General features: G+C 47.0%; 3 protein-coding genes across 6 annotated transcripts in view; 1 reads left to right on the top strand and 2 right to left on the bottom strand.

The window, feature by feature from the left end:
- Positions 1–20,825, top strand: part of lama5 (laminin, alpha 5) — a 72,977-nt gene extending 52,152 nt beyond the window's left edge. For 2 of the 3 annotated variants that reach the window (XM_086276860.1, XM_086276861.1), the window contains exons 52-79: positions 810–1,006; positions 1,086–1,205; positions 1,687–1,841; positions 1,911–2,040; positions 2,126–2,228; positions 2,310–2,423; positions 2,535–2,717; positions 3,594–3,736; positions 4,755–4,934; positions 5,080–5,219; positions 5,331–5,475; positions 5,692–5,825; positions 8,154–8,313; positions 9,292–9,426; positions 9,550–9,689; positions 10,949–11,081; positions 11,180–11,323; positions 11,470–11,600; positions 11,685–11,846; positions 11,977–12,103; positions 14,186–14,340; positions 14,512–14,695; positions 14,991–15,128; positions 15,245–15,404; positions 15,485–15,615; positions 19,089–19,182; positions 19,260–19,379; positions 19,696–20,825. In XM_086276860.1, the coding sequence (XP_086132986.1) occupies positions 810–1,006; positions 1,086–1,205; positions 1,687–1,841; positions 1,911–2,040; positions 2,126–2,228; positions 2,310–2,423; positions 2,535–2,717; positions 3,594–3,736; positions 4,755–4,934; positions 5,080–5,219; positions 5,331–5,475; positions 5,692–5,825; positions 8,154–8,313; positions 9,292–9,426; positions 9,550–9,689; positions 10,949–11,081; positions 11,180–11,323; positions 11,470–11,600; positions 11,685–11,846; positions 11,977–12,103; positions 14,186–14,340; positions 14,512–14,695; positions 14,991–15,128; positions 15,245–15,404; positions 15,485–15,615; positions 19,089–19,182; positions 19,260–19,379; positions 19,696–19,844 (4,007 nt within the window). In that variant the 3' untranslated portion in view covers positions 19,845–20,825. The remainder of the gene's footprint in view (positions 1–809; positions 1,007–1,085; positions 1,206–1,686; positions 1,842–1,910; positions 2,041–2,125; positions 2,229–2,309; positions 2,424–2,534; positions 2,718–3,593; positions 3,737–4,754; positions 4,935–5,079; positions 5,220–5,330; positions 5,476–5,691; positions 5,826–8,153; positions 8,314–9,291; positions 9,427–9,549; positions 9,690–10,948; positions 11,082–11,179; positions 11,324–11,469; positions 11,601–11,684; positions 11,847–11,976; positions 12,104–14,185; positions 14,341–14,511; positions 14,696–14,990; positions 15,129–15,244; positions 15,405–15,484; positions 15,616–19,088; positions 19,183–19,259; positions 19,380–19,695) is intronic. The other variant, XR_015126587.1, reaches the window with a different exon arrangement.
- LOC147305434 (uncharacterized) overlaps positions 1–27,623 on the bottom strand; it is a 479,902-nt gene that overhangs the window by 361,659 nt on the left and 90,620 nt on the right. The window lies entirely within an intron of this gene.
- On the bottom strand, positions 20,610–26,043 carry adrm1 (ADRM1 26S proteasome ubiquitin receptor). Of its 2 annotated transcripts, none has more exons than XM_086276872.1 (10): positions 25,886–26,043; positions 24,984–25,218; positions 24,099–24,215; positions 23,651–23,858; positions 23,241–23,319; positions 23,032–23,171; positions 21,623–21,754; positions 21,389–21,546; positions 21,196–21,298; positions 20,610–20,837 (listed from the first exon to the last, which is right to left on the bottom strand). In XM_086276872.1, exons 2-10 carry the CDS (start codon positions 25,191–25,193, stop codon positions 20,752–20,754), a joined length of 1,233 nt encoding a protein of 410 aa, XP_086132998.1. In that variant the 5' UTR covers positions 25,194–25,218; positions 25,886–26,043; the 3' UTR covers positions 20,610–20,751. The 2 variants fall into 2 exon arrangements, with proteins under 2 accessions (XP_086132998.1, XP_086132997.1); XM_086276871.1 differs by having other exon boundaries at positions 23,241–23,322.

Raw genomic sequence — 27,623 nt, forward strand, 5'->3', positions numbered from 1 at the left:
ATACCCGTCGAACTCCCGCAGGCACAAAGACATCACGGAGGCTATCACTTATCACCTGACCAAAGATATGGCTCCATCAACACTGTGCAAAACGAGGGATTTAGGAAAACGATCAACACCCTAGACAAACGCTGCACAGTGCCGTCCCACAACTATTTTTCTATTGTTGCACTACCTGCTCTGTACACGCAGCGTCGAGCAACGGTGGAGACGGAATTTCAAGCAGTACAACAACAAAACGTGAGACATTTGTTGTTTTATGTTTATTTATTGTTTTTATGTTCAGTCTCAACTGTTACGAAGTTGATGTGCAGTTAATAAGTGCAATAAATATTTATACTGGAAAAGAAAATCGTGAGAGAATCGAGATCTCAATTCTAAGCCAAAAAATCGTGATTCTCATTTTATGCAAAATCGTGCAGCCCTATAAACAAGAGAACTAATACAGAACCAGGACATTAACACAGGAAGAGACCGAACTTACCCAAACTCTGCATGAAGCAGAATTCGCAGAACGGGATGAAACATTCGACAGTGTCAGGAGGAACCAGACGCGCTCTGAGAAGACATGAACATCAGATCAGGGTCACAGACGACGAGTTAAACTTCCAGCAGCTCGTCGGACCTGTGAACCAGCTCACACCTGCCCGAGAACGAGGGATGAAGTATCTGCTGCAACATCTGGATGTTTGATGGTTTTATTAAATGTCTCTGACTCGCTGCTGATGTCACTTCAGCGTTTAAAAGCTAATGAGCAGGTTTGTGTTTGAGCTGACAGGACCGCCCGTCTGTGTCTTGTGTTCTCGTAGTGTTGGATCGGGTCAGCAGGCAGCTGGTGGACCGTCACGAGGAAAACGACAACCTAACTCGATCCATCAGTGACCGTCTCTCCCGCCTCCACGCTGACACGATGGACCTCCGAGACGCCCTGAATGAGGCCGTGAACAACACGGCGAGAGCTGCCGAGATCAACAACGCTAACGAGAAAAGCCTGGACGACCACAACGTAAGAGCAGCAGAGGAAGGAACATGGAGAACGTGGAGAACACCAAGTGATGACTAACCGCTGTCTGTCTGTCTGTCAGAGGAGGGTGGTGGACCTGCAGATGAAGTCAACCGAGGTGAGAAAACAGCTGAACGTGTCTGCAGATCACCTTCATCAAGTCAACAACGACGTGTGGTCCATGGTGCAGAACTCCAAAGAGGTTTGAATGTCACACATTAAACTTGTCTGTGTGTGCATGCGTCACAGATTTACAGGGGCCGCTTCATCTTCAGCACAGCCGTGATTCAACCCTCAAAGTGTTCTCAGTCTGCCGGAATCTACGTCCTAACTACTAACAGTGCTAACACCTGCTAACAGTGCTAACACCTGCTAACAGTGCTAACACCTGCTAACACCTGCTAACATTGCTAACACCTGCTAACACCTGCCAACAGTGCTAACACCTGCTAACAGTGCTAACACATGCTAACACCTGCTAACAGTGCTAACACATGCTAACACCTGCTAATGGTGAACCATGGCTGGTTACAGCTCACAGATCTGAGGCTGGAGCTCGGACTGTTTCGTTGCTCTGGCAGGCTCAGAATCAGAATTCTTGTTGAAGATCAAAAACTTTCTTCTTTAGGTCTTTACCTCCCCTTGACCAGGCTACGTCCCCTTCAGCTCTTTCTCTCCCTCAGGAGTACGAGCACCTTGCAGCTCAGTTGGATGGCGCCCGGATGCTGCTGGCCCAAAAGGTTCAGAATTTGTCTCAGACTAACTCTAAAATCCCGCTGGTGGAGAAGGCGGAGAAGCACGCTGAGCTACTCGGCGCCCTGGCCATGAACCTGTCCAGGTAGGTGTACGACATTTAGTTCTTGTGCTTCATGAAACCAAACCAAAAGCTGTGTGCGTCTGTCTGCAGTTTGATCGCAGAAACAAAGAAGGACGGATTCATAGACGTAACGCAGTCGTACAACAAGATCGTCGTCAGCATCGAGCAGGCCGAGGAGGCCGCCAAGATGGCCAGCGAGGCTACCAACAGCACATTAGAGGTAAAAAAAAACAACAAAATCACAAGTTTGTCCTTTGAGGTGACTTTAAAAACCGAAACTGAAAGTGTGTTGGTCTTGTTTTCAGAGCGTGAAGGGCCAGAACCTCGGTCAGAAGGCGGAGTCTCTGAAGAACCACAGCATGGATCTGAAGGATGAAGTGGAGAAGCTGAATGATGACCTGAACACCAGTAAGCCCAGTTTGGATTGCAGAGATTCATAAATGAACCCTTTCATCTTCAGTTTGCATCACCTTCGTTTTTCTGCTGCAGCTCTGAGGCCACGACTGGAAGATGCTCAGCGCCGGCTCCAGGACGCCAAAACCAAACAGGTTCAACTGACCGAGGACCTGGAGGCGCTCCAGAGCAACCTCAACGCCACCAAAAGTACGACTGTTTAAAACACGTTGCGCTTACACAATTTGGGTATTTAAGGTTTCCCACGTGACTCCTCACCGCTCACTGCTTCCTGTCGTCTTCTTCTTCTGTGCTGCTCAGACATCAGTGCACAGGTCAACGAAGCCAAGCAAACAGCGGCTAAGGCAAACAGGACGGCCACCGGCATCAACGACACCCTGCGTCCTATCAAAAAGAAGCTGGATGAATGGCAGCACACTTACGGAGACGCCAACGCCACGAGCGAGGACATCAACACCGCCCTGATGGACGCCAACAACACCGGTGAGTGATAAACGCTCGCTGCCATGCGCTGTGGGGATGGTCGAAAGATTTCAGACCCGAGCACAGGCAGACGCAGAAACTGAGGTCAAAGTGAGATTAAATCCTGATAAATCAAAACAATCGATCCAAAATCCGACTGATCACAGAGATTCCAAACAGCTGGAGCGAGCCAGAGACAGTAAATACAAATGGCAAAAGGAAGTAGATCCAAATACAAAGCATGAGTCTTTCAAAATAAAACAGGAAGCAACCAAACACAGAGATAATGTTTGAGCATATGAAAAGCTAAGAAAAATTCGGGACTGAACCAACGAAGACCCAACATACTCAAACAATCAAACGAAGAACTAACATTATATAAAATAATAAGACGGACGAATTCCACAAACGTCTGAACTGTCCAGAGCACGACTCACCTGAATGTCTTTGAATTTCAGGACTTTAGGAAGAAATGAGCAGTTTGAAAGAAATGATGAATTATTTAATTTGATTTTATGTATATAACACCAAATTACAGGAACAGTTCAAAGGTGCCACCTGCCACAACTGTTTGGGGGTTATTTATGAGCTCCACCAAAATAAAAGCATGTCAAACTGAAAACTGCGACTAATGACAGACATCTAATATTCAGGAACCACAAATGAAACTCGTCTCTAATCATTCATCAGGTCGCTGAGCCCTCCAAAGGTTAGGCCGTGGTTCTGTTTGAGCTGCACATCTCAGATTGTAATTTTTTAAATTGAGTGTCAGACATTAATTTTGTTTGCCTTTGAAAGGTGTTCCAACCAGGTAAAAAGGCCTGGATGTTACCTGAACACTCACGTAGGGGGCGCTGGTGAGACATGAGCTGTAAATGTCTGTCTGTCTGTCTGCAGTGCACAGGCTGGGTGAAGCTATTCCTGAACTCTTGAAGAGGCTGGGCGACCTGCAGAATTACTCTGTTCAGATGCCAAACATCTCCGAGAACATCAACCGCATCCGACAGCTCATAGAGCAGGCGCGCAATACTGCCAACAAGGTACACCCACAGACTGTATAAAAAGATGGACAGAGCCAAATATGTGGCCATATTTGGATGCTATTGCTAGCTAGCTTGGTTATCACAGATACCTGCTCATAGTGCTGAGTTGGGCGCTGTGTTAGTGCAGTGACCTCACAGCAGCCGTGTTATTGGTCACATGATGTCATTAAACATGCTCCGAAAGACTCCAACAACACGGTCCAGAGGTCCAGTTTAGCCTAGCCGACAGCTAGCAGCTACAGCCACCTGTGTCAGCACCCACCTGTCTATAGAGGCCAAACAGTTTGTGTATGAGGCTGTAAACATGTTTATTTCGAATGTAAAATTTTGACATGGGAATGACTCACTGCTGCCTCTGCTGGACATCAGAGGAACTGCAGGTTTTCATTTGATTTTTTAGTCCTGGAGGTCAGTGCTAGGTGTTTCCATCAGAGGTCCTTATCACAATCAGATTACTTTATTAATCCCTAAGGAAATTACGTCATTCTAATAGTCTTTTATCGTCATTGTACATGTACAGCTAAATTGTGGGTCCTAATAAAATATAAATCATAGACAACAGAGAAATATACACAAAATCATACACAGACACATTGGAGAACAAAATACTGGCAAAGTGATCGGAGGCAGTGGAAAGGACCGAGTGTGAGTGGGCTGAGGGATAAGGGTTACTCAGACCATGGCTCAGATTGGTGAGGTCGGTGTGTAGGGGTGGGGTGTGGGGGCGGGGCCAGTGTTTGTTAACAGTCTGATTGGCTGTGGGGGAGGAAGCTGTTAGTGAGTCTGGAGGTGTGGGAGACTGAGGAGTGGGAGAAGGCCAGCAGCGGGACACGGAGGAAGTGCAGCCGCTGCTCGACCTTCGTTACCAGGGCGATGGCGTTGTGGGTCCAGGTGAGATCAGTGGAGATGTGGGTTCCCAGAAACCTGAAGGTGGAGACGGATTCCATTTATACTGAGAGGGGAGCGGACCTGTCCTGACGTCCATTACGAGTTCTTTTCCTCCTTCCCCATCCAGGTGAGCGTATCCATGAAGTTCAATGGGAGATCAGGCGTTCAGGTGCGTACGCCGCCTAACCTGGCTGACCTGGCTGCTTACACATCCATGAAGCTCCACATCAAGCTGCCGGACGCAGTGCGGACGCGGCGACAGGATCCTTCCAACAGTCAGTTTGTGTTTTACCTCGGCAACAAAAACGTAAGTGTGAGGACAGATTGGACTTCATGTCGCTCGTCAAGTCTGTCAGTCCTCGTCGGGGTGTGTCTTTATTAACTGGGATAAATTTAGGACTCGTGAACATCGGCGGTGTCGTGTATTTTAAATCTGTGTTTGGGGTTTGCAGCCGGGTCAGGAGTTCCTGGGCATGGCGTTGGTGGGGAAACGGCTGCACTGGTACTTTAACGTTGGAGGAGAAACTGCAGTTGTGAAGATGAAAAACGACATCCAGTCCAAAGGAAGATTCAGCACCGTCTCCCTGGAGAGGTGAAGCGCACGATGTAACACAACACGGTGTCATTCGATTAAACATGAATGTTTATGCTAGCTGTGTGCAGGAGTTGTAGCATTGATCTGCTCCGGTGTTGGTGCGCGTAGGATGCTGCAGCACGGTCTGATGTCCGTATCTGTGGACACCTCAACCAGCAAATACTCTGAGAAGGCTGAAGGAGATCAGGGGCTCCTCAAACTCTCGGCCAATGACACCGTCTTCTATGTGGGAGGATATCCGAATACTTTCACAGTACGTACTGGAAGAGCTGTAAACCCACCAGTTACAGAGCGTTTCCGCATGTTACGCTTATTGTAGTCAGTACAATAAAACTGAGCAGGTGGAGCCAGAGTGAGAATAACTGAGAACGCCTGTGTTGGTACGCAGGCTCGTTGATGTTTACACATTAGTGCCTCGACCACAGGAATAATGAAGAGTTTCCACTTTCTCTGGTGTTTTTGTCTTTAGCCACCTGAAGTGCTCGCCCTGCCCAACTTTAAGGGCTGCATTGAGCTGGACTATCTGAACGAGGAGGTGATCAGTCTCTACAGCTTTGTGGACGTCTTCAATCTCAACACCACGGTGGACATACCGTGTGCCAGGTCCGTCTGCTGTTCCTGCATCTCATTTCAGTATCATTGTGTAAATGCAAACGTTTGTGTTCTTTCTGTTGAATTTAAGCTTATAGCTGAACACTGACGCTCACAGCAAGGGCGTGGATTTGGTTTTGGCGTTGGTGGGGACGGATGATTCAACCACCGAACCCTGCCCTGTTTCTTTGTTTTTCCTTTTTGTTTTTGCTTCTTAATAAAAAGAGGAGAAATATACTTGCCTACATGTGCTATTCTACGTGCTTTTAAACCGTTTAAAATCACAATTCATAGTTGAATTATTAAACAAATGACTGAGTATTTCAGGCTTTAGTTTACTTCAGCCATAATCCATATAAATCAGGTATCATACAAAAATAAAAATAGCTTCAAATAAAAGAACAATAAAAGAATATGACTTTAAGGACTTAACAGCATTACTTCAATTACACCAACATCTCTGACACATCAGCACTAAGGGAACACTGAGTGACCTGCTGGGTTTTGTCCATAAAACTACTCGTCTAAGATGACCTCAGAGTCAAAGATCTCTCAGCAACATTATGCAACAGTTTAGGCTCTACTGCCCGATCAGATCAGTGAGCTGGGATTTTCTATTCTAAGCATGAGCTACTGTTACAGCAACTGACATTAATACTACTGGTGTCCCACACAACAACTCAACGTTCACTATGTGAAGCAGCCAAACACAGGCCTGCTCCTCTCGTTAGCTGAGATAAACTGCTGGCATGTTTGTTTTCCATCTATACTGTCCAGTCTGTCCTGGTGGACACACAGCAGCATTGTTTAATCCCATTTGAGTCATTGTTGACCTTAGCCCTGTTTTTAGTCTTCTGAGAGCACTGAAGCTTCTTTCAGCCTCAGTACCTGCGTTTTATCCTCAGATTAAATTATTATTCTGTGCGTGATGTGCCTCACCTTTGGCCCTGGCTCCTCCCCTCTGACTGCACTAGGATATATTTCCACCTGATAAAATAACACATTGATTTGTGCCATATAAAAGTGAGACATGTCAATTCAGACTCTTTGTCAAATAAACACTAATGAATCAATTTACATCAGCAGCCTAACAACTGTCATGATAATAAATACTAGTTAATCTGTAGCACCAACTCATCAGTCACCTGTGAGCTCGCCTCTTCACCTCTGAGCTACAACATGGCAGAGCTGCCTCTGTCAGCTGATGAATAACAGTGAGACACTCCACATACATGCAGTCACACATGTGCTTCAAATACAGTCATGAACCAACAAGTCATCATTCCACCTGTGATCTTGTGTCACCATTACTCTCTGAGCTTTGTGTTGGTTCTTCACCTGACAAACAGGACAAACATGACAATAAGAATAAAACGTGCAGCTGCTTCAGTGTTTCTGTCACTTTGTGCAGATCTTGACTCGTCAGTAATGTTTGTAGGATGAGTGCATTTTAAAACTGTGCAAACTGCACTACAAGGTGGAATATTTGCAAAATCATGACGACCTCATGACATTTTGTCTCAAACATTAACCCTATGAATACGTCAGTGCCATTAGGATGAAATTATCGTGTCACCAACATGTTAACGTTAGACATATAATTCTAACAGCCTCTGTAAACTAATATCCTGGCTGCTCGAGGCTCCGTTTCCTCTGACAGTTTCAATCAAAATTAGAAACGCTGCTCTGAGACTGAGAGAACTAACAGTGCTGCCTGCTGTGCAGGTAGTTTCCAAAACACGTTATTCATGGTTACGTACAGTTTCAGACTGATGTGGGCCAAAGCCTGGCACAGCCTGTGACGTTATTGTGACACATTTTATGAGTGAACTTGGCTTTAAGTGACTCACAGGTTTCTTTGAAAAACACTTTCTTACATCCAGCTTCTTCCTCTTTGCTGCCGTCCTCTCCTCCTTGCAGCGCAGGTTTACCGCTGCTGAAACTGAACAGAGCTCCCTGAAAGGCTCAGCCAATCACATTGGCCATAATTGTCACATGATGTAGGACTCCAGTAGAGAACGTAATTTAACTCTTTCTGCTCTGCTGGGTGAACGAGACGCTGACAGATCGTTTTTTTTCTTGTTTTTCTTTACTCGAAAAGATCAAATTATTGGTGGGGACAATTCTATAATCGCTGAATATTGGTCGGGACATGTCCCTTCCGTCCATGCCAAATCTACGCCCTTGGCTCACAGACGAGTGGATGAACGTTCATCACTTATTAAATGATGACTTTACAAAAAAAGAAAGTTTTCATCATTTTGTTATTTTCTGAGATACTCTGGTGTGTTTCAACTCCTAACTTTGTCTCTTAAATATGTGTGTGTGTTTAACAAACAGGACAAGAGCCACCTCTGAGCCCTATGTCAGTGATGGAGCGTACTTTGATGGGACCGGCTATGCAAAGTTTAATTTTTCTCAGTCAGGAAAAGGTTACTTCGTGCAACAGGAAATCAAACTGCAGTCGCAGAACGGGATCCTGCTGATGATGCAGAATGAGGTAACGCTGCTTATACGCTCACAGACCCTCAGAGGGCTGCTCACCTGTCCTTGTAAGCCCCGCCCCTATTATAATGAAAGAAGATGCTAGTTGCACTTCCTTATTCACAGCAGTGGGTGCTCTTTACACACAATCCCCTACAGTTCATAGCAAAAATGCTGAAGGCCGTAACACAGAATAGAATAGAATAGAATAGAATAGAATGGGTTTATCGTCATTGTACCTACAATGACATGACAGTGTTCCTCCTGTAAGAACTAAAGAGAACAGTACATATACATATTTACATACACCAAACAAACAGATCACATGCACAGCATAAAGAGAGTTCACAGAGTAATCAGGTGACCTTGCTACGCCCACATGACTTATTATCAGGCTTTATTGACCCTGGAGTCCAGTCGCTGCGTGCAGCACACAAAGCTGCCTCATTTCCACACTCGTGTTCTAGGTTTTCTTCTAATAACCTGACATATTGGATTCGCATTTGCAGGTTTTGCACTTCTTCCCTGGTCATCATCACTTCTGTTATTCTCTGTTTGTTGTGGTGACACTCGTGCAAATACGGAGCCGTCAGAAGAAGCTTGAGTTACTTCTTATACAGGGTAACTGGAAGAATGAACTTTTCTACTCAAGCACTCAGAGCGCTTTATACAACAGGCCCGAGCTGCAAAAGTGCAGATGTCCTGTCCTTCTACTGAAGTACAGGTACTTGTGTATAAAAATACACTGATTCAACTTCTTTACTCAAATACAGTAAAGAAGTATTTGTACTTCATTAGCTCTGAACAAGCCTCATGCGCAGCAGCACTCTGATAGCTGCACCATAGCAGCCAACCTTCCCGTTAGTGGAAGGGTCGACCTCCTGGACCGGGGTCATGGCCATCAAATGTCCGGCTCTGGTTCCCACTGTACTTATTACACACATATCTGTATATTTTCCTCTGTAACTGGATTTCTTTTCTGTCTGCTGTGCAGCAAAATCAGTTTGTGTGTGTGGCGGTGCTTCGTGGCCAGGTCAAGCTCTTCTATAATATTAACGGTTCTCTGGTGGACGTCGAGCCCGTGGCTCCGCCTGAGCTCTTGCAGATGAGCAACGGCGAGCCCAACAGTGTGAGTTCCTCTGCGTGGTTTTTCATGTTCCTACTTTGAAAGCATGCCGATCACTCTGATTGCTCCTTTTAGTGGTCAGTATTGTGTACTTGTTTGTGACGTGCTGCATTTTTTCCCATATAGCTGTTTCTCATCATCTGGAATGAACTACTTATGGTGAAGAACAACCAAAACGATGCCATCAGGACTAACATAAAAGGCATCCCTCAATTTGACAACAGCTGTTACCTGGGTGGAGTGCCAGAGGACAAGATGCCGGAGATGTACGTGCACTAAGTTTCTTATTGCTCCATTTCTAAGCTAACGTTAGCGAGTCTGGAACTGCATGAGTGGAAAAGAGGCACAGGGGCAGGGCTAAAGGGGGCATCTGGGGTGGCACAGGCCCTACTGACATTTGTATGTTGCCCTCTAGAATTGTTGTCATGTCAATGATTAAAGATTGGAGCGGAGGATGGGCAAATCTAACTCCTGTTTTTTAACATTATAAATGAAATATACAATATGAAAAATGTAAAGGCTTTTGAATTAAAACAAATCGGCAGCACGGTGGCACGGTGGTTAGCACTGTTGCTGCACAGCAAGAAGGTCCTGAGTTCAATTCCACCATCAGGCCGGGGTCTTTCTGTGTGGAGTTTGCATGTTCTCCCTGTGTTCGCGTGGGTTCCTCCCACCGTCCAAAGACATGCAGCTTGTGGGGATAGGTTAATTGGATAATCCAAATTGCCACTAGGTGTGAATGGTTGTCTGTCCCTGTGTGTTGGCCCTGCGACAGACTAGCGACCTGTCCAGGGTGTACCCCGCCTCTCGCCCTATGACAGCTGGGATAGGCTCCAGCGCCCCCAGCGACCCTGAAAAGGATAAGCGAATGGATGGATGGATGGATGGAAAACAATAAATTATTAATTTTAATTAAACATGGAAAAGGATGTGTGAGACACTTACTTACTTATTCCACGTATTTACTATTTATTCTATTGAACATTTGCTGTCCCATTTGACAGTAAACCCGAGCCTTGTTCCAAGGAAGCCGCTGAGAGTAGCTCTAATAATTCATCTCGTTACCTCGCCACTAAGTCTTGTGCTTTGGGGCTGTCTCATATGTTTTAATGCATGTTTATGTCGACAGGAGGCCTGTGAACTTTCAAACTGTGCCTTTGTTTAGCTTATTTTCCAGATTTGCACGAGTCCTGTTATTACTGCCCTTCGTAATGTCTTGGGACTTTTCTTTTGATTTAATTTGAAGTCTTCTGGGTTTGCTGGTCTCACTGAGTACTGTCCAGGCAGCTACAGAGATTTTAAGCATAAAGATGCTGATAGTTACTTGGTCAGCATCAGACAGCAGATTTAGGTTAGCAGCTAGCTGGTAAAAGTAGTATTTTAAATAGTGGACACAAACCTGTAGGAAGTGTTTTCTAACGTGATTTAACATGTTGTGAACTTCTAGTTTCTAATTGGATAAGTTATTATCAGGGATCCGGTCTGGGTCACTAACACTGAGTTCATTGTGTTTGTCTCCCCTCAGGTTAAAGGACAAGTTTTCTAAGACGGGCTCTGTGAAGGCCTGTATCAGGAACGTGAAGGAAAAACAACAGTATATCAGCCTGAAGAATGTGGAGACCTATGGGGTCAGCTTTGGCTGCCATGACAAACTGCTGGTAGGAGGACACACTGAACCCATCAGCGTGTAACAAAAAGGAGTGGATGCAGGTTTTTCATGGTGTGTGTGTGTGTGTGTGTGTGTGTGTGTGTGCAGTTGGCTCGTGAGGGTTATTTCCCAGGTCAGAGCTACCTGAACTTTAATGTGATGGATGCTTCTAGTATCATGAACAACTTCTTTGCCGGCCTTGGCTTCAGAACTGAGACGACCGATGGACTCATGTTCTTCCACAAAAACCAGGTCAGAGGAAACCCTCAACCACTTCCTGTTGACCGTTGCCTCTCAGCTGTCTGTTTCCCGTATTCTTCTTCTGTCCTGATCTGTTGGATCTATGATGTGCTGACTTCTTCCTTGTTTCAAACTCTTGTGATTTTCTGTGGCCACAGGAGGACGTCTGTCAGGTGTTTTTGCAGAAAGGCCACATCGTGGTGCAAGCTGGCAACAAGACGATTAAAACGCAGAAGACGTACAACGATGACATCAGTCATTATATCACCATATACAACAATGTGACCGGGTAGGATGGCAGCGGTTACATTTTCCTCGCATCCACAGGAAGCAGCGTTCCGAGTGTCATTTGACCTCTCTGCTCGTTTCTCAGGATACGTCTGTACGTGGATGACGTGCTGGAGACATCGACTCAGACCACAGTGAACCCAACAATGAAAACTGTCTTGTCCACAATGGGAAACACCTTCCTGGGAGGAATGCCCGAAGGCCCGAACAACCTGGTTGGATGCATTACTAATGTTTTCATCGAGAGGTTAGTTAAAAATAACTTTCATGAGCCGCCTTCATAGATTGACTCATCAGCCTGTGTGAAATGACTGAAACGATTAAAGCTGTTGTGTGAGTTCAGCTTGGATTGTAATGTGTTTGTTTGCCATCTGCAGGGAAACGCAGGAGGTTCTGGACCTGCTGAAAGCCACCAACAATGTAGATGTTTCTATGAAGTGTCCTGCTGCTAAACAGCCTCAGCAGATCATTGCTGCTCAACCAAAACAGAACAACAAGCGCAAGGTACACACAGCAACAAGTGAAGGTACACACACAGCAACAAGTGAAGGTACACACAACAGCAAGTGAAGGTACACACAACAGCAACAAGTGAAGGTACACACACAGCAAGTGAAAGTACACACAACAGCAAGTGAAGGTACACACACAACAACAAGTGAAGGTACACACAACAGCAACAAGTGAAGGTACACACAGCAAGTGAAAGTACACACACAGCAAGTGAAGGTACACACACAACAACAAGTGAAGGTACACACAACAGCAACAAGTGAAGGTACACACAACAGCAAGTGAAGGTACACACACAGCAAGTGAAGGTACACACAACAGCAAGTGAAGGTACACACACAGCAACAAGTGAAGGTACACACACAGCAAGTGAAAGTACACACAACAGCAAGTGAAGGTACACACACAGCAACAAGTGAAGGTACACACAGCAAGTGAAAGTACACACACAGCAAGTGAAGGTACACACAACAGCAAGTGAAGGTACACACAACAGCAAGTGAAGGTACACACACAGCAACAAGTGAAGGTACACACAGCAAGTGAAAGTACACACAACAGCAAGTGAAGGTACACACAACAGCAAGTGAAGGTACACACACAGCAACAAGTGAAGGTACACACAACAGCAAGTGAAGGTACACACACAGCAACAAGTGAAGGTACACACACAGCAAGTGAAAGTACACACAACAGCAAGTGAAGGTACACACACAGCAACAAGTGAAGGTACACACAGCAAGTGAAAGTACACACACAGCAAGTGAAGGTACACACACAGCAACAAGTGAAGGTACACACAGCAACAAGTGAAGGTACACACACAGCAAGTGAAAGTACACACACAACAAGTGAAGGTACACACACAGCAACAAGTGAAGGTACACACAGCAAGTGAAAGTACACACACAGCAACAAGTGAAGGTACACACAGCAAGTGAAAGTACACACAACAGCAAGTGAAGGTACACACAGCAAGTGAAGGTACACACACAGCAACAAGTGAAGGTACACACAGCAAGTGAAAGTACACACAACAGCAAGTGAAGGTACACACAGCAAGTGAAGGTACACACACAGCAAGTGAAGGTACACACACAGCAACAAGTGAAGGTACACACAACAGCAAGTGAAGGTACACACACAGCAACAAGTGAAGGTACACACACAGCAACAAGTGAAGGTACACACACAGCAACAAGTGAAAGTACACACACAGCAAGTGAAGGTACACACACAGCAACAAGTGAAGGTACACACAACAGCAAGTGAAGGTACACACACAGCAACAAGTGAAGGTACACACACAGCAAGTGAAGGTACACACAACAGCAAGTGAAGGTACACACACAGCAAGTGAAGGTACACACAACAGCAAGTGAAGGTACACACAAAGCAACAAGTGAAGGTACACACACAGCAAGTGAAGGTACACACACAGCAACAAGTGAAGGTACACACACAGCAAGTGAAGGTACACACAACAGCAAGTGAAGGTACACAACAGCAAGTGAAGGTACACACAAAGCAACAAGTGAAGGTACACACAAAGCAACAAGTGAAGGTACACACACAGCAACAAGTGAAGGTACACACACAGCAAGTGAAGGTACACACACAGCAACAAGTGAAGGTACACACAGCAACAAGTGAAGGTACACACACAGCAAGTGAAGGTACACACAACAGCAAGTGAAGGTACACAACAGCAAGTGAAGGTACACACAAAGCAACAAGTGAAGGTACACACAAAGCAACAAGTGAAGGTACACACACAGCAACAAGTGAAGGTACACACACAGCAAGTGAAGGTACACACACAGCAACAAGTGAAGGTACACACACAGCAACAAGTGAAGGTACACACACAGCAAGTGAAGGTACACACACAGCAACAAGTGAAGGTACACACACAGCAAGTGAAGGTACACACACAGCAAGTGAAGGTACACACAACAGCAAGTGAAGGTACACACACAGCAACAAGTGAAGGAACACACAGCAACAAGTGAAGGTACACACAGCAACAACAATAAGACGTGACTGTGATAAATTCAAGGTTTTCTCTCTTAGGGGAAGCTGAAGAAGCCGTCAGGATCTCGCAGTCGTAACACTAGGGACTCGTGTCAGGGTGAGGTGTCACACCACGAGAGGGGAGCGACGCACTTCAGTGGCTCCACCCACAGCTTCCAGAGATACGACATCCTGCCCAGTTCGTTCGGCTCCACGTGAGTGTGAAAGAAACTTTAAGAGATCCAGTCCCTTTCTTTCTAAGCTCCTTGCATGCCATCATCTGGATGACTGAGAACCTACACAGACACAAGCTGCTAAACAGACTCCGCCCCCTCGTATTCAAGAACCAAACTACAGCTCAGATACTCGTGTTTCTCTGTCTGCAGGCCTCACATCTCCATGCTGTTGAGGATCAACTCATCTGACGGGCTGGTGCTGAGCGCCACCAGCAGGCAGCGAGGAGGAGGCGTGATGACGCTCACAGTCTCAAACGGCCACCTGCTGCTTCAGTTTGGGAAGAAGTTTAACCTACGCAGCTACAGGAAGTACAACGACGACCAGTGGCACACGGTGAGCAAGCACAAAAACACAAACACATGCACACGAACGCACATACTTGTTTTCATAACTTAGTGAGGACATCTCATTGACATAATGCTTTCCCTAGCTGCTTACCCATCAAAAATGGATGCCTAACCCTCAGCCCAATCCTAACCATAACCTAACTGTAACCCTGACACTAAAACCACGTTTTGGTTAGCGTGTTAGCGTTGAGCTAACGTTTTTTGCTACCAGCTGTGTTTGTGTCTCAGACCCACCTGAGTTTACCTGAATGATGTAACCTGATTGCTCCGTGTCCCTGCAGGTGTTCATAAAGCTTGAAGGGCAGAAGATGAGTCTGATTGTGGACGGTATCAGTGTTCAGTCCAACAGGATATCTGGACGAGACCGGACTCGTCTCACCGCACCGTTATACGCAGGAGGAGTCCCTGCCTCTGTGGCGGTAAGCGTTTCTCCTGCTGGTTCCACGCTCAGGCTGACACCTCTGTGCAGTGAAGGTCGCGCCTTTCTGCTCTTCTTCACGCTGGGTACTGAAGCTCTGCTCTTTCTTAACCTCAGGGTCAGGGTTCTTCCGGGTTTGTGGGGTGCATCCGGGATCTGATGCTGAACGGAGCCCCTGCAGGAGACCCCGCTCACAGCCAGGGGACAGTGCCCTGCTTCGCGACCCCTCTGCAGCCCGGAGCCTACTTTTCTGGACGGGGAGGACACATCATGATCGGTATGTACCATTCGTTTCTGTGCACATGTTGGCCACATTGGGTCGTCATGTCTGAGCGGCGCCTCTGTCCCTCCCTGCAGATGAGTCCTTGGCTCTGAGTCGGGATCTGGAGATCCAGCTCGAAGTTCGACCCATCGTGGACTCTGGGCTGCTGTTGCATGCTGGGACATCGTCTGACCACCACCTGAGCTTAATTCTCATCCAAGGAAAGGTGAGACTCGGGCAGCGTTTCTCCTGAACGTGGTCTACTTGCTGTTTTTCAGGTTTTAAATTTGTGATGTAAAATATTTTTATTTCTGAATGTTTTTATATCATAACTTAAATAAATGACTCAGTTTCCTCTGAAAAGACGACATAAAGGAGTCAGCGTGTAACAGCCAGACCTCTAAATAAGACCTGAACATCAGCTTAGAGCTGCAGGTATCCTCAGTTTGCAGTGCCCCACTGTTCCCCACTCCCACTCAAATCAGTTCAGTTTTATTTACACAGTGCCAAATCACAACAACAGTCGCCTCAGGGCTCTTTATATTGTAAGGTCGACCCTACAATAATACATACAGAGAAAACCCCAACAATCATATGACCCCCTATGAGCAGCACTTTGGCGACAGTGGGAAGGAAAAACTCCCTTTTAACAGGAAGAAACCTCCGGTTCAGGGAGGGGCGGGGCCATCTGCTGTGATTGGTTGGGGTGAGAGAAGGAAGACAGGATAAAGACATGCTGTGGAAGAGAGACAGAGATTAATAACAGATATGATTCAATGCAGAGAGGTCTGTTAATACATAGTGAGTGAGAAAGGTGACTGGAAAGGAAAAACTCAATGCATCATGGGAATCCCCGGCAGCCTACGTCTATTGCAGCATAACTAAGGGAGGATCCAGGGTCACCTGGTCCAGCCCTAACTATATGCTTTAGCAAAAAGGAAAGTTTGAAGCCTAATCTTGAAAGTAGAGATAGTGTCTGTCTCCTGAATCCAAACTGGAAGCTGGTTCCACAGAAGAGGGGCCTGAAAACTGAAGGCTCTGCCTCCCATTCTACTTTTAAATACTCTAGGAACAACAAGTAGGCCTGCAGAGCGAGAGCGAAGTGCTCTAATAGGGTGATATGGTACTACAAGGTCATTAAGATAAGATGGGGCCTGATTATTTAAGACCTTGCATGGCTCTAGAGTGCGAAAAATTTGGTCGCAAAGGCAACCAAATTTTTCAGTGGTGCGACCAACTGTTCGGGTAACAAAAAAAAAAAAAAAAATCTCTGCAACTCTCCGTGTGGTCAACAACAGACACACATTATGTCCCTATCGTGGGCTAAACCAATCAGATATAGTCAGGGGCGGGACTTCTCTGATTGGCTGTGGTCCAGTTGAAAGTGCAGGTGGAAGTGGGAGGTGAGTAGCTTGAATAAAGCGATATCGATTCATTAAATCCTGAATTGATTTTTAAATATAACTGTGTTTTGCCAGAAACGCCAGATTCTCAGATTAAAGCTCACAAAACTATTTCAACAACCACCAAACAGCAAATGAGAGCAGGTACACGGACTCCACACAAAGCCGTAAACGCAGAGCAGACCCAACGCGTCAGAATCAGCTTTGTCTTTCAGCCCCGACGGCCCGTAGACGGACACGCTGTCGGAGCTCAGCGATTCTGATGCGTCCGGTCCGCTCTGTTTATGTCACTGATTCTGAGCTGCAGGTTTTGTCTCTCCAACCAAATTCACCGAGCCAGCAGCAAAAGAAGCAGCAGACTACGCTTCACATTTGATCAATGCGTCATGAATTCCCTCTGACTTTTGCTGTTTTGCTTCCATCCATCCATCCATCTTCTTCTGCTTTATCCGGGGCCGGGTCGTGGGGGCAGCAGCCTAAGCAGAGAAGCCCAGACCTCCCTCTCCCCAGCCACCTCCTCCAGCTTATCCGGGGGAATACCAAGGCGTTCCCAGGCCAGCCGAGAGATATAATCTCTCCAGCATGTCCTGGGTCTGCCCCGGGGCCTCCTCCCGGTGGGACATGCCTGGAACACCTCACCCAGGAGGCGCCCAGGGGGCATCCTTGTCAGATGTCCGAACCACCTCAGCTGGCTCCTTTCGATGTGAAGGAGCAGCAGCTGCTCTACTCTGAGCCCCTCCCGGATGGCCGAACTTCTCACCCTATCTCTAAGGGAGAGGCCAGCCACCCTTCGGAGGAAGCTCATTTCTGCCGCTTGTATCCGCGATCTCGTTCTTTCGGTCACTACCCACAGCTCGTGGCCATAGGTGAGGGTAGGGACGTAGATCGACCGGTAAATTGAGAGCTTCGCTTTTACACTCACCTCCCTCTTCACCACGACGGACCGGTGCAGCGTCCGCATTACTGCAGCTGCAGCCCCAATCCGTCTGTCGATCTCCGGCTCCCTTCTCCCATCACTCGCGAACAAGACCCCGAGATACTTGAACTCCTCCACTTGGGACAGGAACTCATCCCAGAACTCATCTCAGATTTGGAGGTGCTGATCCTCATTCCTGCTGCTTCACACTCGGCTGCGAATCGAATCAGGACTTTGAGAGCTGGAATCGAATGATTATAGAAATCAGTGATGATGCCCAGCCCTGGTGAGCAGCCTAGGCCCCACAGAGTGGATGTAGCTGTGGGTAATGAGAAAAGATGAAAAGAACGATTGATGACTTTTTTGTTAAGTTAAGGCCTGATCTGTCTGAAGTTCATAGCCAGCTCTGACACGGAGCCATCAATCTTTGAATGCTGAAAAAGCAGCAGTGTATCCAGAAAACACATTATATGCTGCAACAAATGCACTGCCCAAGTGTCCCCTCTGCCCAAGTGTCCCCTCTGCCCAAGTGTCCCCTCTGCCCGCTGCCTTTCAGCAGCAGGCAACAGCAAACAGGTCGTCAGAGGAGGCCGAGGTCATGATTAATTTTAACATCTACAATCTATAATATTGAGAAAGCGCTTTAAGCACAAGATTGTTAGTTAATAATTTAGAAATGAATATTGTCTGTATGGACTGCAACTTCCCCCCCAAAAAATGTAAAACTGCGGTGTTAATCGATGCGGTACAGCCCTGCCTTGTATGTGAGGAGCAGGATTTTGAATTCTGGATTTAACAGGAAGCCGATACAGGAGAAATCTGCTCTCTTTCTAGTCCCTGTCAGGACTCTTGCTGCAGCATTTTGGATCAGCTGAAGGCTTTTCAGGGAGTTTTTAGGACTTCCTGATAATAATGAATTACTCGGTCATATCTTCATCGGAAAATAGTCACCAATAACTCACCAATAATCATTTCAGAGGACGATATTATCACAATACTTTGCTCACGATATGGCATTACTGCGATTTACTGCCTTTCTTCAACTTTTACAATTAAAAACAAATTAAAGCAAAAATAAATAATCATTAGGACATAAATGTTTAATGTGTGTCATATTTGCTACATGCTGCATTTTTAGCGATTTTTATATGTTAAACATCTATTGTGGAATTTGTGTAGGCTTTCTGTGTGTGTGGGGGGGGGGTCATGCATCAGAAATGACACACGTGACTTTACTGGGTTAGAAATGGGGCTGGTGGTTGTGGCGTGCGGTCCTTCCTCTGATGTGACTCAGAGGCGTCACCTCCTGCTTGGACCGCTGAAGCCTCCTCTGAGCGAATCTCTAAACTTGAGTTCATCAGCACTGCGTGTGTGTGTCAGGTGACCGTTTCGGTGAACGGCGGGAAAGGTGAGACCTCTGCATCGTTCATTCCCGAAGAGCCGCTGTGCGACGGCCGCTGGCACTCCATCTCAGGTGAGTTTCGTCCTCAGACGCGTGCTCCGTGCACTCCCCTGTCGCTGTACCGCTCTAATGCTGAAATGTCTCTGCAGTGGTGAAGAAGAACAACGTCCTGCAGCTGCACGTGGACGGAGCCAGCGAGCGCGCTGTCGGCCCCAAAAAGGGCCGCTCCACGGGGCCCAAGGAGGCGGTCTACCTCGGAGGCGTGCCAGGTGAGTGCACGGCGTTCACAGACCACCTCAGTGATGCAGACTGGCCTCTGTGAGGATCACGAAGATCTCCACCACCTAAATGCAGCCGTTTCCTGTTCCCACATTCCTGACATCCTCGCCACTTTGTCCGTGTGACCAGTTTCTTTGATCACTTATCAGATTTTAATCAAATCTGTCGCCTCCCGTCTGCGTTTAACGTCTTTACTCAAACATGCTTGATTAGTCACACTACTCATTGCTGCATAACAGGGATACAGTCGCACACGTTGTCAGTGCAGCGCCTCATTAACGCGTCACTCCTCTCTCTGTCCACTAGGTGGCATCACTGTACCCGGTCTACCCCCTGGGCTGGCGTCCTTCCACGGCTGCGTCCGCCGGGCGAGCATCAACAACAGAGCGGCGCCGCTGTCAAAGCCGCTCGCTGTGCACGGCGCCGTGGGAACGCGCGGCTGCCCACATGTTTAACCCCACCCCCTCATATCTTACCTTCACACTCCCTGAGTACACATCAGCACCGGTGGTGGGCGTCACATTACTGTAGCTAAGTTAAGATATCTATACGAGTATTTATTTTTTAAGAAATGTGTATTTTATATTTTCCCCCGTTTGTTTGGTGCTGCAGAGACGGAACGACGATGTCATCGAGCAGCACGGTAAAGCCAAGTTCGACCATCTTTGCATGTTTCTTCTAAATCATCCAGCAAACCGTCGCGTAATCGTGCGTCTGCTGCAGACACCGACTCTAAACGCTGATCAGTGAGCACAGACTGTACGTGGAAGATGGACGCAGCCGCTTCCTCTGCGACTCGGAGGCGTCGGTAATCTCAACGGTGATCCTTTGATTCAGTCGGACCTGAGACCAAACACCAATCGCTGCACTCAGATCAGCTCGGCAGAGGCTCGTAGACTTCTGTCCAATCAGAGTCCCCGCCCGCTCAGTCCATCTTTGATATACAGTCTGAACACGAGCAACATCCTCAGGTAGAGCAGACAAAAAACAAAGCCTGCAAATCTGGGGAATGTCTGATTTCGTGACCTTTGACCTCACATAGTAAAACTTTTGTTTGACATGTGAACGTTACGTCCTCGCCGGTCTGCAGGCGCCGTTTCCATCTGAAACACGAAGCCTTCTAGCTTCTCTGATCCCCCGTCCCTGTCTGTCACATGTTTAAATAAAGTTTTTCCGTACCAACAGTCTTTGTGTTTTACATTCATAAAAAGAAGCTCATGTTTCAGTCATTACGTTTTTATTAGAAAGAGCTGAATACACCTGAAGCCCCGCCCTCTTCAGAGGAAAAAAAAGGTCATGGAAGGGTCAAACCTTTGATAGAAGAAAAAGTGAAAAAGAATGAAACAGATGATGTCACAGAGACTAATCCAGACTCATGTCCTCCTCGTCCTTCTTCTCCTTCGACTCTTCTCTGCTGCCCTGCATGGCTCGAGCGAACGCCTCCACATCTGCTGACACACACAGATCAATAACCAAGAATCCAAGACCTGTCAGCCGTGCGCGATTGCTCACGCGCTCAGCTTGGAGGGAACATTGGTAGGGATTCATTTTTGATGCTTAGGGTAAGCAGCTGAGGAAAGCAATATACCAATGAGATGTGCTCACTAAGATAGCAAAACGAGAATGTGTGTGTGAGGTAAAAGGGTGGACTTGATGTCCTCCAGAGAGCAACTGGTTAATGCTAACTGACCTGCAGGGGGCGCTCATGTCAGGACACTGTCACAGCGCCACATGCAGACGCCCGTTGTGTGTGTGAGGACGAACGCAGCACAAACAGGAAGTTCAGCGTGCGTTTGGTTCACTCACCTCCACGGTTGGCTGCGTCCACGGCATCGGGTGGCAGTCCAAACTGACTCATGAGGGGGCCGAGCTGCCCGGAGGCCAATGCACTGCTGAACATGCTCATGGACTGGAGGGGAGGAGAGAAGAAAAGCGAACGATGAGCGCGGCGCTCAACGTGTTTACATCATCACCGAGCGTCGCCAACGTTACGTTGTACCTGCTGGAACTGAGGAGAGTTCAGGGTGTTCTGGATCTCCTCGGCGCTCTGCGGCAGACTCTCCCCACTGGGGAGAAAGGGGAGGAGCCTCTGCTGGACCTCGGCGTTGCTCAGAATGGGAGCCATCATCTCTGGGGTGCACACGCTCGCCAGGTCCACTGCAGAAGGAGATCAGAGCTGTGAGTGTCTGCGCTCCCTTTCAGAGGCACACGTGACCTCACTCATGTGACTCACCTGCTGAGCCCTGAGCCCCTGCTGCCGGCACATTCATGGTGGCCAGGATGCTCTGAAGATCGCTGAGCTGGATGGGCTGGTGAGGGGCGGGGCTTCCAGTGGAGGCCGGGGCCACGGGAGTCTGAGCCGGGGCTGTAGATGATAGAAGGTGGGAGGAGTCAGGGGGTTTCCAGGTAACAATAACATGCAGGTGACATCAGAAAAAAATGAATTGAGTTGCTGTGATTTACTGTAAACAAAGACGAGAACATTTAGGACCAATCAGGTTCCTCCCTGACGATGACATCAGGGAGGAACCTGATTGGTCCTAAATGTTCTCGCAGAAAACTACAATCAAGCCCATAATTATTCATACCGGTGGCAAATTTTGAGTTACTTTGATTCAACCAGCAAGAATTTTTTGACTGAAAACAACACAAGTGTCTCCCAAAAAATCATTGTGGAAAACAACATTTCTCAGCTTTTATTTACATTTGAAGAAAAAGTGTCACGTCCAGAATTATTCATACCCGTCACAATCTGTCGCAGCCTCTGGGAAAATCCAAAGTTGGACACCAGCGGACTTTTCAGCACAACAATGACCCAAAACACGCAGCAAACGTGCTGAATAAACGGTTAGCAGACAACACTAACATTTTGCAGAGTCCTGACTTGAATCCAACTGAGAATCTGTGGAGGGAGCTAAAGATCAGAGTGATGGCAAGAGGACCCTCCAAACTGCAGGATTTGGTGCTCATTGCAAAAATACCTGTGGAGACGTGCACAAAGCTGCTCTGCAATTAAAGCGTTTGATTGCTGTAATAGCCAAATAAGACTTTTCTATTGATAACTGAGAAGAGTATAAATAATTCTGGACATGACACCTTTTGTTCAAATGTAAATAAAAGCTGAGGATTTTTCCCCACAGTGATGCCTCTTGTACATCTTATCTTTTGGGAAACACCCACCTGTGTTTAAAAAAACAAAACAAAACAAACTTGGTTGAATAAAAGTAACTAAGTCAAAATTTGCCACCGGCAGGAATAATTATGGGCTTCACTGTATATTTGAAATCTTCCACTTGCAACACCACCTGCCTTTTATTTTGAAAGTCATCCCACTGCTAACAAGGAACTTGGGCACTTCCTGTTGTGCCTTTTTCTACTGTCTGACCATCTTCCTGTTCTTGTCATTAAGCCCCCCCCCCCCCCCCCCTCCTCAGTGCTGCCGGTCTCAGTTCAGTTATAGAGGGTCGCTCCAATCAGAAGCTACAGGAGGAGGAGGGTGGAGGTCTGATCTACAGGTGATCAGCCTCTATCCCGTTTTGTTTTGCTCCGCCTCAAGCCCCGCCATCATCCCATAACCCTCTGTGACGAACTGCTTCCCGTTTCCTTTGAAACTCGGCATGTAGCCTTCATTTCTTTCTGTACCTGGTGTGGAGGGCGTGGCAGCGGTGGAGGAGGGAGCCGAGGTGACGGGAACAGCGGCAGGGGCAGCGGGCGCCTGGGAGGAGCTCATTCTGGGACCTCCGCCTGGAGAAGGAGTCACTGCAGCTGATTGGCTTCGAGAACTGAGGAAGAGCAGCACAGGTGAACAAAGAGGAAGACTGCAGGTGTGTGTGCGTGTGTGTCTGTCTCACCTGGATGAGGAGCTGCTGGTCACAGGTCCTCCGCCCCCCAGCAGGTTGGCGAGTCCCGGTCCAGCTAGAGCTCCCAGGCCTCCTTAGACAAAGACATCAGATCAAAAACCTGGAATAGCCCCGCCCCCAGCTACACGTCACACCTGAGACGGCTTCACCAGCATGCTTCTGAGAGGAGTACACCTACGTCATAACTGGAAACTCTTTTTCATACAGCGCAACCTTCCACAGACGTGCAGCCCCTGACAAACCTAACTACATATTGAGGCGTCGCGTGTGGAAGGCTGCGGCGGAGGGTTGAGTGGGATTTCCTGTTATGGCCGAAATTAGGACGAAACCAAGCTTGACCTTTAGAGGCAGAGAATAACTTCCAGGAACTGGGGCAGGTGTGTGTAGGTCAGAGCGCTCACCGAGACCTCCGAGCCCCGTGGGTCCCATCAGCTGCATCAGCTGGTTGTGGCTCATGTTTCCCAGCAGGTTCTGCAGGCCGCCCTCTCCTCCCAGCGCTGACAACTCGTGGCCACCGCCGCCGCTGCCGGATGCTCCGGGGATGGGAGGGTTGTTCAGGTACTCGTTGACCTTCCGGCAGTACTCGTCATCTTTGTCAGTCTTTGGCTCCTGATGGCATCAGAGCAGAGTTATTGCTACTTACAGGTTCTCGTGGCTCGCTGTAATCATGCAAGTGTGTGTGTTTTTTAATGGTGCAATGCTGTGAGGTGTTCATGTATATGTGAGTGTGTCAGCCTTTAGTAAGCACGCTCTTTTAATATCAGATGCAGCCTGATGAAGGCGCTCTAATGCTGACATCTGCCATCACATGAACTAAGACGTTCCCCTCTAGGATGAAGACGAGCTCACCTGCATCCAGAAGAAGAGCCGCTTGGACCCGGCCTTGAATTTCAGGACGTAGACACGTCCGGTGGTGCACTGTGTCACCCTTTTAAACTCACAGTCGTCAGGGAAGATGATCAGGTCCTGTAAGAGGAAACAAACAGGAGGAGACATTTAAAGGAGAGACATGGGGCTGCTCTCACACATCATCAAATACCAACCAATCAGAGAGAGGGAGCCAGAGGCAGCAGCTCTGAGTGAAAGCGCTGAAATAACGAGAATCATGTGAATGATCGGATTTGAAATCATTTCTTTCAGGACTTTGAGCTCTGCTCAGTGAGATCAATCTGTGGGTGTGGAAGGATGAGTATGTTCCACTCAAGAACATCTCAGTGCTTTAACCTCCTAGGACCTGCGTCCACATATGTGGACATCACATTTTGGGTTATTTAGACCAAAATACTCAATTTTGCTCTACATGGGCCTGATATCCACTTACGAGGACATTATCCTGCTACTGTTCTATCGAAATTTTAAATGAATATCCTCATTTGTGGCTCTCATTTTTCTTAGAAACAAAAATTAGGTTAAAAAAAATCTGGTAATTCTTTGTTTTTACATTCATCAGGTCCCAATCAGCCCAAATATCAAAGAGAAATTAAAAATGCTGCCGTGGAAAAGTTCGAGTCTTAGGAGGTTAAACCAGCTCTACATGTGGGTAGAGGCCAGGAAGTGGTTAAGTTTCAGTGCTGACTCCGTCAGCTTTACCTGACCTCACGGAGGAATTTCTGCTTTATGGAAGCGGTGCGCAGAGAAATGAGGAAATGAAGCGCCGATGTGCGCTGGCCTCTCTCAGCTCCACCCTGTAAACATCAGGAACCACAAACACTCGACTGGTTCAGGGTGACTCACATCATCTACGTTCCCCGCGGTCCGGTCCTTCCAGCAGAAGTGGATCAGAGAGTCATCGGACTGCTGGATGTAGACCAGCCCTTTCCGTTTGTCCGGGGTCACCGTGTTGCCCTTCAGGTTCATTTTACCTGCTCGAAACTCCACCAGGTACTTGCTGGAGCTTGCTCTGGAGCCGCTGACCATGCTGGGGAAGAGAGCGCCCGAAGACATCTTTGAAAGTTTTTGTTCACAAAGCCTGATGGGAAAGAAAGGAAGGAGCAGAGGGTCAAAGAACAGGATGCAGTGAGATCACTCAGAGCTCTTACGTCAGCACGTTAAAGCGTTTGACGTTTATGTGTCACTAAATAAAGTCTCCGATGTCTTTAAACATGATAATAACCAACAAACTCAATAAAACTCAAGTTTAACTTGAACTGTTATCTCTGATTATTACCCTTCACTCTTACATTTCCACATTAGTTCTCATCACGTATCGATACCTTTGATTAAACAAATCAAAAGTATCCGTTCACGTCTTAAACGTAGACTAGAGTCGCTCTGCTTTGTCCTGTGTTACTGTTTTTATGATCATATATTCTGTTGGTAAATCATCGTGTCTGCGCGTATAGCGGCTGAGGAGCACTGTGCTGATGTTTAATGAGGACTGTAATTATTTTTTGTTATATTTGTGTCTTAAAATCACTTTTCAGAAAAGCTAAAAGTTAGCCTGCTAGCTGCCGTTAGCTGTGGCGTGCTAACGTTAGCACATGACGAGGCTAAACAGAACACCACAGTAATATTCACTGCCGTCGCTTAACTACGGTCAGTCAGACATTAGAAACAAGAGCCAGCTGTGCATCTGATGGCTTTCCTGCAACTTTTCTGTGAAATGTGAATTTTGTTGAGCTCTCCAGCACAAATACCTGAAGTTGTGCCCGCAGAATAAGTTTTTCTGCTTCTTCGCGTCGCTCAACGTCAAAGATGATCTACGGAGGGACTAGACTTCCGGTTAAACCCACTGTACAGAAACAGAATGCAGACCAGCCGGCGGACAGTGGAGGGCGCTCCCATAGTGACAGTATAGGAATAATGCCATTTGCTGCCAAACAAAAAATGTTATTTTAGTTTTCATAAATCCAGCACATCATCTGAAACACGACTCCAAATTGGTTTGATCACATTTACGCTGATTTTGACCATAAACACAGACATCCTGTTCTGATTGGTTAGTTAAGTCAAGTCAAGTCAAGTCAAGTTTATTTATAAAGCACATTTAAAAACAACCGAGGCTGACCAAAGTGCTGTACAATAAAATACAAATATAAAATACAATAAAACACAAGTACATAAAACACCTCACTGATAAAACAATAAATTAAAACAATAAGTTAAACCTTGCTAAAAGCCAATGAGAAGAGGTGAGTTTTAAGAGCAGTTTTAAAAGTTCCAAGGCTTGTGGAGAATCTGATGAGAGGAGGTAAACTGTTCCACAGTCTGGGTGCAGCCACAGCAAAAGCCCTCTCTCCCCTAGTCTTTAGTCTGTACCTGGGAACATCTAAAAGCATCAGGTCTGCTGACCTCAAAGATCTCCTGGGGCGGTAAATGCTAAGAAGCTCTGCCAGGTAAGGAGGTGCAGTACCGTTAAGAACCTTAAAAACCAGCAGTAAAATTTTAAAATCAATCCTAAAAGCAACTGGGAGCCAGTGGAGAGAGCAGAGGACCGGAGTGATGTGGTCTCTCTTTTTGGAACCGGTCAGCATGCGAGCAGCAGCGTTCTGCGCCAGTTGAAGGCGATGCAGGCAGGAACGATCTAAACCAGCATAAAGGGAGTTACAGTAGTCCAGCTGTGAAGTAATAAAAGCATGGACCACCCTTTCTAGATCGTTCCTGGACAGGTAGGACTTGACTTTAGCTAAAATCCGTAGATGATAAAAAGCTCCCTTGACTACGGAGCTGATTTGTTTATCAAATTTAAAAGCACTGTCAAAAGTAACACCGAGGCTCTTAATGGAGGAAGTACATTGGGAAGTTAGGGGTCCCATAAAATCAAAGAAAGGTCGGGGTCTTTAGGAAGCCCAAACACAATGACTTCAGTTTTACTTTCATTTAGATGTTAAGTTAGTTAAGGTTTTGTAGCAGGAGGTCCTCCAATCGATGGGTCCTGTTTTCAAACGGTAACTCCAGCAGACCACCATATTTCTGTCATTTTCTTAAGGATGTGGAATTGTACATAAAATCAATATCAGGAGGCAGCACGGCGGTTAGCACTGTTGCCGCAGAGCAAGAAGGCCCTGAGTTCAATTCCACCGGGGTCTTTCTGTGTGGAGTTTGTATGTTCTATCCCTGTCTTTGCGTGGGTACTCCGGCTTCCTCCCACCGTCCAAAGACTTGCAGTTTGTGGGGATAGGTTAATTGGATAATCCAAATTTCCCATAGGTGTGAATGTGAGAGTGTCTCTGTTATCCCTGCTACAGACAGGCGACCTGTCCAGGGTGTAGCCCGCCTCTCGCCCTGTGGCAGCTGGCTCCCGCGACCCTGAAAAGGATCATCGGAAGCGAATGGATGCATGGATCAATATCAGCCTCCACCAACAAAAATGCTCTCAAAACAGTATATAAAATTGAATTTTTGCGTGTATTTATATAATTTTTTTTACCCCTG

The sequence above is a fragment of the Aulonocara sp. 'chitande type north' Nkhata Bay genome, linkage group LG20, assembly GCF_057382095.1.
Source record: "Aulonocara sp. 'chitande type north' Nkhata Bay isolate Kocher_YH1m ecotype deep benthic linkage group LG20, A_spYH_male_GT1.1, whole genome shotgun sequence".
NCBI classification, from domain to species: domain Eukaryota; kingdom Metazoa; phylum Chordata; class Actinopteri; order Cichliformes; family Cichlidae; genus Aulonocara; species Aulonocara sp. 'chitande type north' Nkhata Bay.